The sequence below is a fragment of the Hibiscus syriacus genome, unplaced genomic scaffold (assembly GCF_006381635.1).
Source record: "Hibiscus syriacus cultivar Baekdansim isolate YM2019G1 unplaced genomic scaffold, ASM638163v2 tig00017792_pilon, whole genome shotgun sequence".
In the NCBI taxonomy this organism is placed as follows: domain Eukaryota; kingdom Viridiplantae; phylum Streptophyta; class Magnoliopsida; order Malvales; family Malvaceae; genus Hibiscus; species Hibiscus syriacus.
This window is the reverse complement of record NW_024062416.1, coordinates 79,898-90,321: the sequence shown is the minus strand read 5'-3', so window position 1 is coordinate 90,321 and position 10,424 is coordinate 79,898. Positions and strand designations below refer to the sequence as shown.

The 10,424-nt window shown below is 43.7% G+C and overlaps 1 protein-coding gene across 1 annotated transcript; it reads right to left on the bottom strand.

Moving 5' to 3' along the window:
* Positions 1–798: 798 nt before the first annotated feature.
* LOC120208855 (uncharacterized mitochondrial protein AtMg00530) lies at positions 799–3,889 on the bottom strand. Its single transcript, XM_039208000.1, is given in 4 exon segments — positions 799–1,180; positions 1,183–1,231; positions 1,233–1,328; positions 3,740–3,889. Coding segments are annotated over 4 exon segments (447 nt in total). The 3' UTR covers positions 799–1,028.
* Positions 3,890–10,424: the final 6,535 nt, after the last annotated feature.

Sequence of the window (10,424 nt, the reverse complement as noted above, 5' to 3'; positions counted from 1 at the left end):
TTTTTAAATTGAACCCAAGCAACGTCCGAGGTAGCTTAGGGAAAAGAAAAGGTAGTTCATTCAGCATCGTGCGCGGTACTTCAACGAATCATTGTGGGAAATCACTTGGCAAGATAAGGGGAGTGCTCTCGTACGAGCGGAAAGGGATATCAAAGCGTTCAAGCCAATCGAACGGTTATTGTTATATAAGATTACGTTCGCCTTCTAAGCATCCCAATCATAATGAATGTATCAATTTGCTTAACACATTCCATTCGGTGTTATCTCCCGAGGTCCGAAGGTCTCGACTGAAAGGAGAGGGAAAGGCGCCGATCGGAAAGGTAGGCAAAACCATCTCCACGGGGAGTTTTTTGGTGGGTTTTTCGCGTTGTTTTCCCGTACAAGTCCGAGAATATGGTATCGTATATAAGTATGCGAAGGCGCGCTTAAATAAGTTACATAGAAGTTATTCGCTGACGGCTAATCTGTCCACATTTGGAGATCGAGAAAGCGAAAGAGCCAATGAGCCCATCAGTAGTACCTTGCGGGGTCGATGGGCCGGTAACCTGATCGCCTAAGGTCTCAAATGCGAAGTCTTTTTTGGCCCAGGTTCCTTCAGACCTGGTTTTTCAAAGCCAGGCGGATTTCCTTATGTGATGCGATAGCGCCAGAGAGTGATCCATCCCTACATTCAATCAGCGGGGCAAATCACGTGAAAAGTCCGTATTTAATGGACCAAGCGAACTAAAGAGATTCCATCGCGCCCTCCGTTCCTACAAGCATAGAAGGAATAATTCGTGGGATCCATAATTGCTATACCGTCTATTTTCTTCCCTCGCACCCGAGAACCCGAACCGCTTGACTGCCTGGCGTAAGGGAACAAATCCATGCTCCTCTCGCTCTAACTGAACACTAACGAAATCAGAGCTTTCGCCGACATTTCGCAAATCGAATTCCTCTATTTAATTCGATTTTTCTTTTCAGCAATAACATGATAAGAGCATCCCTTTCACAAAAACCTACAGATCCCCCCTACCTATCCTGCCACTTCAGAACCTTGTGATCTTTGAGAAGATCATTACGAGCCCTCTCCTAGAATGTTTTTGTAGATTTCGAAAATTCCATAGTGGATCAAGACGAGAATGAATCCCGGAATCCAGGACATACTCATCCTGGAGCTTCTGCTCTCCTCTGGGAAGGGGTTTTTATAGATAGAGAGGTGAGTCGAGGGTAGCCTCCCGTTTGACCTATTTTCTCGGAGTCGGAGGAAGATCTCTCATCTAATGACACTGAACAAGAAGGACTCAATGTGAGATTAACAGCAAAAGAAAGAAGATGAACTGGATGCCCTAGAGCAGCAGCCGCCGAAAAAGCCTTAAAAAAAAACACACAGAACAGACTGGACACAAACAAAAGAAACAAGAAAAGGGTCATGATGATGATCCTATTTTCGTTTTCGCCCTGCCCCGATGATTCGTTCCTAGCTCGCAAAGCTACATATCGAAAAAAGAAAAAGAATCTCTCTATTACTTTAAGAAGAAAATTATTGGTTTGACCTACGAACTACGTGAGAAATATGAGATCTAGGCAAGCCTCTACATGTTCTCCCCTTGCCCTTTTTCGATAGAAGAACTACTTATCTTCTCTTAGATAGCAGTCGATCGGTTCGCATCTATGGTCAATCAATAGGTCCGCGGATCTATTCTTCTATACGATAAATCGCCATCTCGTAGCACCACCACGACGCCAATTCTCGTTATTTTTCCGAGCCTCCCATGCTGTGACTTCGACTTTGAGTATGATGAATGGGTGGAAAGATCTTTATAGAAGTTCCTGTCTTATCCAACCAAAGAGTTAGTATCTATATATATATATATATTAGATAAGAGGGAGAACTGCGAGTTTTTTCAGAAAAGACTTGCTGCTCCCCTATCCGAATCCCGCGAGGGACTAAGCGCGAGACGAGCCATAACATAAGGGGCGAATCTACTCTTCGTAGAATCGACCATAGATATCTTCTTTTTTCGGTATATTTGCATCAGGCTTAGCCCCTACTAGTAAGAAGGTGTTCCCGAAAGGAAAGGGGACGAAACCTGTCTAAGATCATGTATGCGGCTTAGTAGCGCGTGAACAGAACACGTAGCCTAAGCGGAACTCAATATTCAACCAACCTATGATTCATTTTATTTAATCAGTTTACTATCAATAAACCATGTGTTAGGTTCTCGTTGCGGGAGATCTTGGAACGTGCCCTTCGTGTGAATGCGCATACAAATAGGGTCACTATTCGCCTACTACTAATAAGGGCGGAGAGTATATTCTAGATTATATAAGTCGGGTAGGCTGGACTGGGGTTCTGGGAAAATCTCTACGAATTCTTCTTTGCAAGAGACATCCCTGGGTTTAGTGATGTCTCCGGCAGCCTTGCTGGGATCTCCAGATCGAATAATTGGTTTACAAGACGCTCTTAGGGGGTCTTGTCTTCTCAGATTCCAGCTTTTTACTTTTATTATAATTATAAGTAGTTGTTCAGTAAACTTTTTTACTTCTAGCATGCAGTACCCGAGTCTTGCCCATTTAAGGAATATGGAGGAGGTATGTGTCCTCTCGGTCGCCTTGACCAACAATCACAGATCAGCCCGACTAACGGTCGCTTTGATTCGTTACAGATCAGCTCGAAAGTACCCCTTTCTATTATGATAGGGGTGGATGGTAGGGCTAGAGCAGGCATAATCGCTTGAACGGCTAGAAGTGGGCCGACTATCTTCCATTAAAATATATTATTATTATATGGATATTCGGCGTTTAATGAGATAGTAGAGTTCTAGACTCAAGCTAGCAAAAAACAAGACTGAGGTCGATAGGGGCATTATTGGTAATTTAATTACTACGGTGCTTTCTGAAGTATTAACCATTGGCTAGCGCTAATCTCCAGCTCTGTTTCCAGCCTTTCATTTTATATACCATTCCCGTATGCCATACCTCTTATTTAATCTTGCTATACGTCCAAGCCTTCTCCCATCGGTAGTTGGAAGCAGAACTGAGACTGAATGTAACTGAAGGAAAGGGGATATAGGTACGATAGGAGGGCACGGTTAAGCAGGTAAGCGAAGGCTCTCTTTCTTGCTTCGTGGTCTTGTGTAAAGCCTTTCCGCCCATTATTATTATTGATCTTCATTCTAAGTGAGCAAGTCAAAAGCAGTTGAGGTGATAGCAATAGTAAGCAGGGAAACAGAAGCAAGAAGTCTTCAAAAAACTTTTGTGTAATAAAGCTTCCCGGTCGCATTTCATTGGTCTCTAAGGCAAAGTCTCGCTTAATCGTTCATCGATCTTTTCTTCTTTCTTCAACCGGTCATATCTGATCTGTAGCTGGTAGCGACATGAGGAAAAAGTCCTGAATGGTCTATTTTATTTTCTAAATCGCGAGTTTAAGGGGTCGGATGGGTAAAGTACGGCCTCTAAAAATATGCGATAATCAGCTTTTTTAGTGGCATCCGTCTGAGGGAATCTGGAATTGTCTACGATACATCGATGTAAAAGATTGAGTGGTCAACACTGGTCGATTGGTTATAGTAAGGCCTGGCCGGTTGTGAATGTTATATGGATAGGTCAACAATAGTCGATGCCCCGTATTAACGGTAGCATCGATATCTCGGGTTAGTCACCGACACCCCCCCATAGTGGGACAAATTCCCCATAATTTTGGAGAGTTTTTGTCGACGTTAGCTTAGCACAATAGTCTTTGATTTGGGATACAGACTTCGGAGGGGAGTAACTTCCGAGTCGTCCAGCTGGCAACATGGCGGATCTCAGGCTGTGATTGTATAAAAATCACAGCAGTTCTTTCAAGTATTACTGTGCTCAGTGTCGACTTCATGGCTTGTGGGATCTTTGAAGGTCCCAAAACCATTATTACGGGCTTAAATGAGGCCACGCTTTTGGTCTTCGACGATTACACCAAGGAGAGATGCATCGCTGCATTCCTTCTAGCCAAGAAGATATACTGGTTAAGGGGGAAATAAGTTTTTTTATTAAAGGTTCTTTATCTAAAGCAGTGTGCCTGATAACTCCGTAAAAAGACTATTTTAAGGCCTTTTTTACTTAAGTTATTGTTTGTTTGTTTAAGGGTACATATAGATCATTTTAGATGTATGTAGTTAAATATAATTGTATTTTTTGTAGTTGTGTTATTTTATTTTATTAAGGTGCTATATGAGGAGGAAGGTATTTTTTTTAGTGATATATAGGAAATAACAAGAAAAATAAGCGAGCTGGGAAGTAATGCCGCAGCATCACATGCAGATTAAAATGTCTTGGCATTTCTGGCGCAGAAAACGACAAAAAGATACAGCTGTACGAGACCAGCTGGCTCTACACGTGAAATGATGGTTGTAACCACCTGCTATGGGACCACTTCCACCTGAAGGATAAGGTTCACGCACAAGGTGTGACTCTAGGGGTATGAGGGATATTTTTCACCCAACAACCTCATCATTACCCCATAGATATTTTTATTATATATTACACCTCACAATAGAGAAAGTGTATGGAAGAAAGGAGACGCATACTGTAACAGAAAAATCAGATTTTTATTTTCCTTTTCCTTTCTTCTTCCTTGGGTTTTCCTCCATGGATAAAGCTTCAAGGAGTGGCGAGCTAGGTGTCGAGAGAAGCTAGCGAGCTAAGGTGGTTCGTGGTGGCCGAGAAGACCTCCGGTGGCACGCGTCGAAGGCTTTTTCTCACTTCTCTTTTTATGTTATTTTTATATTATTTATGGGTTGTTGGATCGAATATTTTCATGATTTATTTTGTGGATACTTCGAACCCCACCATGAACTAACTTATTTGGTGGTGGTTAGTTTTATGGTTGTTTAAACTTTATTTTAATGGTATATTTAAGTTTATCTTGGCTCTTTATTTGCTTTGCTTATGAATGCTTCACCATCTAGGCTTGTAAAAGGCATGGGAGTGTCCATTTCTTAGATGAAGGTTAGGTGTTCGAGAGAAACCTAAACTAAAAATACTTGTAGTATTTGAGAGAAACACAAGTCAAGATCCTTATGAGCAATGGGTTATAGTATTTTCAAGGGGCTTTGAACCGGCCTAGGAATATTATAACCTAATCCCTTAGATCTCAGGAGAGACTAAGATAGGATTTCAACGACTAAAAAGGGTGTTTTTATCAATAGGGTAGGCTGACCAACATCGTTGAGTGAGAGCGGATGCCTTGGCATCCTATTCTGTTAGGTTCCTTTAAGAACACTCTAGGAAAGCCCTGTCGAGTAAGTGAAGTCCATAAAACTTAAACATGTCTGAGAAATAAGTTTAGCATCCTCAAATCAATCCCTACCATTCATTCCATTGGAAGCTTGTCACGTGAGGATTATCTACTTTTCATTTCATTTGTTATTTATTTACTGTTTTTACCATTTTTCATTGCCTTGACATTTTACCATACTCAACATTAAAAATCTGTTTTTTCCACTGCATTTCCATTTACTACACCATCAAACCATCAATCTATATCCACCATCATACATTTTTCATTTGTCGTGACATTTGTATATATCAAGACTAACTATACTTAGATAGAATAGTGCATAAACTTCTCTCAATATCCTTTCAATCCCTTTGGAGATGATACTCACTCATCACTTTATTATTTGAGCGATTGTGTATACTTGCACATTATTTACGTATAATTTTATAGTACTCACAATACGCAACAAGTTTTTGGCGCTGTTGCCGGGGATTGACAATTGATGATGTTGAGTTTAGTTGTTGTACCATTTTATTTCTTTTCTTTGTATATAGTTACTTGTTTTTGTGTTTACCTTTTTCAGGTGTTACGTTATCGCATGACACGTAAAATTCCCAAAGAACCATTATGTCATATTGAACCTAAGGCTCACGTTGTTCAAAATCAGGTGAAGGATCTTGTAGTTTTAAATGCCACGACAATTCCAAATGCTGATAATGCTGCTCGACCACAAAGTATTAGAGATTACTTAGCTCCCACCTTGGATGACCTAAAACTTGCTATTATAACTCCTAAGATTCAGGCAACCCAATTCGAGCTCAAACCAGTTATGTTCGACATGTTGGACTTGATTGGATAGTTTGGTGGTGCTCCTCATGAGGATGCAAGGCAACATGTTCGAGAATTTTTGGAGGTCTGTGACTCCTTTCGACAAGAAGGTGTGCATGAAGATGTGCTGAAATTGAAGTTATTTCCATATTCTTTTAAATATGATGCCAGGGCATGACCCAATGGATTACCTTCCGGCTCGATAAGGTCTTGGGCTGACTTGTGAAAAAAAAAAAATTCTACGGCATAATCCACCGAATATAAACAACCATCTTAGGAATGCCATAACATCTTTTACCAAGCTGATGATGAGTCAATGCATGATTGTTGGGACCGCTATAAAGAATTGCTTCATAAATGTACCAACCATGGATTCCACGATTGGACTCAAGTCGTGATGTTCTACAATGGAGCCAATACACCCACGAGGATGATGCTAGATGCCTGGACAAATGGCACTTTACTTGACAAATCACCTGAAGAGGCTTTTGGCATTCTTGATCGAATTGCTAACCATGATCACCAATTTCCCTCTTCAAGGTTTGAAACTAGAAGGAAGGCATCTGGGACATTCAAGTTAGAAGCTGAAGATTCAGTGTCGACCCAACTCTCTACCATCACCAATATTTTGAAGGATTTGCAATATTCTAATGAGGTGAAAGAAGTGAAGGTTGATAGCTTGGCATGTCTGTTATGCCAAGGCAATCAACATGAATGTGAATGCCCGAACAATCAAATATCCATCAACTATACATGAAACTTCAATAGATGCAATAACAACCCTTACACCAACACATATAACCAAGGATGGAGTCATCATCCCAATTTCTCATGGGAAAATCAAGGAGCTCGTAATGTCAATTGTCACGGGCTAGAAACTTGGGTCCGAGACATTGGTGTAAGCGTCCGACCAAGAGGTTCAATACTGAGAATCGGGCTTACCGTGACCACCAGACTTAGCCAATTCTTGGAGAATGCTTAACAAGTCCGTGAAGGATCTATTCCGAGGCGTCCGAGAGGAGCGACGAGGGCGATAGGGGTAGTGTTGTCAAGGCTCGTGGATTCGAACCGAGACATGTGAGCAGATATCTGTAAGAGAATTATACAGACTATTGGGCTTGCCCAGAACCATCAGATCTGGCCCGTTCCTTGGAGGATTCTAGAAGGATAATGTTAGGTGGGATTTTCTTGATTTAAGGGATTGGGTTAGGTGGGAATCAATCCTAGCCCTTCATGTAAAACGATCTTAGCCATCGATTGAGAGGGAGCTCCCCTATAAATAGAGAGCTCTCCTCCTCATTTGTGATTACCCAATTCCATTCTTCTCTTTGTGAGAGAGTAATAAAGCTCTGAGGCATTTGCTCTATTCTTTCTGAGTTCTTTAGTTTCTTTGTTCTTGTTGCCTATCTTGGTGGCCAGGAGTAGCCACCTTCGTGTTAGCACTTCCACACGATAGTCCGACCTTGTGGCTCGGAGTAGCCACATTGGTTTTTAAAGCTTCTGCAATTCGAAGCCTTGAGGGCTTGGTTCCAACCTTTGTGAGTTTGCACACTCACTTAGCTTGGGTAAGGCTTACTTAGTCGCCAAGAAGACCGAGGAGCATCTAAAGCATCTAAGGCCACACGACCCGTCAGACCTTGACTCTGATATTCCGACGGTGTGAGGCGTCGAAGTTCTGGGGGCGTGACAAGTGGTATCAGAGTGAGTCGTTGTGGGCAAGCAACGATGCTTTTGACCAAGTTTGGTGGAAGGTGTGAAACCGGGTAATTTTATTTTACTTACTTTCAATCAATTTACTTTGTTAATTGAATGGGGCACAAGAAAAGAGGAGTTTCCGCACGCAAAGGCAAGGAGTGCCATGGTGGGAAACGGGAAGAGAGTCTGTTGGGCTCAAGAGCATCGTCGGTGTCCAAGCATGAGGATGTCGTGACGAGTTCGCAAGGAATGCTCGAGGCAACGATAGCACACCAAGAGGAGCCGGTTCTCAAAGTAGAAAGGCTCAAGGGTGACGCCGAAGGCATGTCCGAGCAAGACGACAGGTTCTCTCATGAAGACGAGAAAAGTCTTAATGAGGAACAAGGAGAAGAACTCTCGCTGTACGAGAAATGGGCCTACTGGATGGAATGTATTGCTGACCACACAGAGAGGCTCATTAATCTAGAGCATATCTCAACTTCGTGGGAACAAAGGGTCGGTAGACTTGAACAAGCCGAGGATGAGGCCAAGCAGACCCAGGGTGTTGTGGAGTCCCGCCTTGATCGATTAGAGTCCATGGATGGCAGATTCAAGGTCGAGACGTAATGAGTTCTAGACGAGTTGGAGATGGTTCGAGGGAGGAATGACCAAGAAGCCGAGGTAGCGGCTTTGAGAAGCGAGGTGGATGAGCTCAAGAGGGAGCTACTCATATGCAAGGGAGCAATGAGTGAATGGGGTGCGCTCAAGACCTTCTTGGAAGGACTTATACCAGGGGAGATGCTCGGGGGAGAGCAAGGTGATGCCCAGAGATTTTCGGAAGCCATAGCTGTAGCCGGAACGCCAACTGAGCTTACAGATGTCAAGCCAAAGAGCGATGTGTCGTCCAGGCCCATGCCCAGGGATAGTGGCAAAATTGGGGGAGACCGAGAAAAGGTGTAGTGGGGAGATGGTAGAGAAAGCTCTTCGAGTGGCCAAGTTAAGCCATCGACTGTTCGCGGCCAAGGAAAGCCATCGAGAAAGAATGGCAAGGCCAATTTCGGGGAAAAGAAGAAGGGGAGCAAGGAAAAGCTGAAGTGCTACTTCTGTGATGGTCCTCACTTGATTAGAGGATGTCCTGAGAAGCGTCGCCTTACAACCATCATGAGGATGATGGGAGAAGGAGAGTTAGCAAGAGTTGGCGGAGGCACAAGTAAAAGTGCCAAGTCAAGGGAAAAACTTGGTCCGATTGATGGGATCAAGACGAGGCAAGGCTGTCGATGATGAGGTGGTCAAGCCGAGAAGGAAGCCAGATGCGATTGCGAATGATCGAGCAATCAAGTCAGGGGCAAGACTTGACGAGGCTACATGTTCCAAAGTAGCCGAATCAAGGGGCAAGCATGGTGAGACTACAAGTTCTCAAGTAGTCAAGCCAGGATCAAGACGTGACGAGACTGCTGGTGTCAAAGCAGTCGAGCAAAGGAAAAGACCCGGTGCGATAACAAGTGATAAAGCCGTCAAGCCGAGGGTGCAAAGTGAGCAGGTTCGCTCATAATATTCCAAGATGGAGGCGTGGTCCAAGTTGAGGTGCCTCAGGCATAAGGGGACACTGAAGTAGTATGTGAGCCGATTCAGAAGACTCATGCTCAAAGTCCCAAGTTTGACTGAAGAAGAGCGATTCTTCACCTTCATGTTCGGATTGAAGCCGTGGTCAAAGAGGGCGTTGGAGCAAAGGGAAGTCAAGGAGTTGTCTGAAGCCTTGACAACCGCGGAGTCCATCAAAGAGTTTGGAGTCAAGAAGAACAAGACTTCCAAACCAAAGCTGAGAGCCAAAGGTAGCAGCAAGAGATTCCGCAATGAAGGCAAGTCGAAGGATGAGGAATGTTGTTCCTCGAGTGGTAGGGAAAATCCACTCAATGATGAACCAGATGGTGGATCTGGTGATGATGTGTGCACTAGTTCAAGTGACACAGACGCTAAGCCGAGGGTAAGAGTCGAGCAAGTGAAGGGGCGCAAACTTGAGGTGCCAACAGTTTTGCGAGATTACCCGAGGGGATTCAAGTCATCCAAAGGTAACGGATGAGCCCAGGATCGAGTTGTCCAGAGAAGAGGACGAACCAAGGATCGAGGGGGCATTGAGACTTGGCTCAATACGGTTCATCTCTGCCAAGGCGAGTATAAGCCAAGGGCAAACTGAGTTGTCCATGTCAAAGGAGTCGAGACAAGGGCTTACCGAGGATGTTCAAGAGAGGAACGATCATTCAAAGACTCGTAGACATGAGTCGAAGGGGGCCAAGACGTTGAGGGACAAGGTAACCGTGGAGACACCACCCATTTCAAAGGTGGGAAGCGAGCTCCAACCTTCGTGTTAGAAGGGAGGAAGCAAGGAGGGGTATCAGACTTTGTCGTGAGAAAGTGTCAATGCATGATGACGCAAAGAACTCCAATGACAAGGGTTCAATGCGGGGAGTGTCAGACTTCATGGAGCAAGAAGGGCTGACGTGAAAATTTTGAGTAAATGCCAACTAATCAGAGGGGAAGATACATCTCAACACTATTCTTGTGTTCTTTTGAGCTTGATTTGCAGTTTTAAGTAAGTATAGGTCGGGCAAGACCTAATTCTTAACGCGGATGGAACAAAGTTTGGATGGGATCCAAGACTTTGCCGCAAGGGACAATGAGGTCC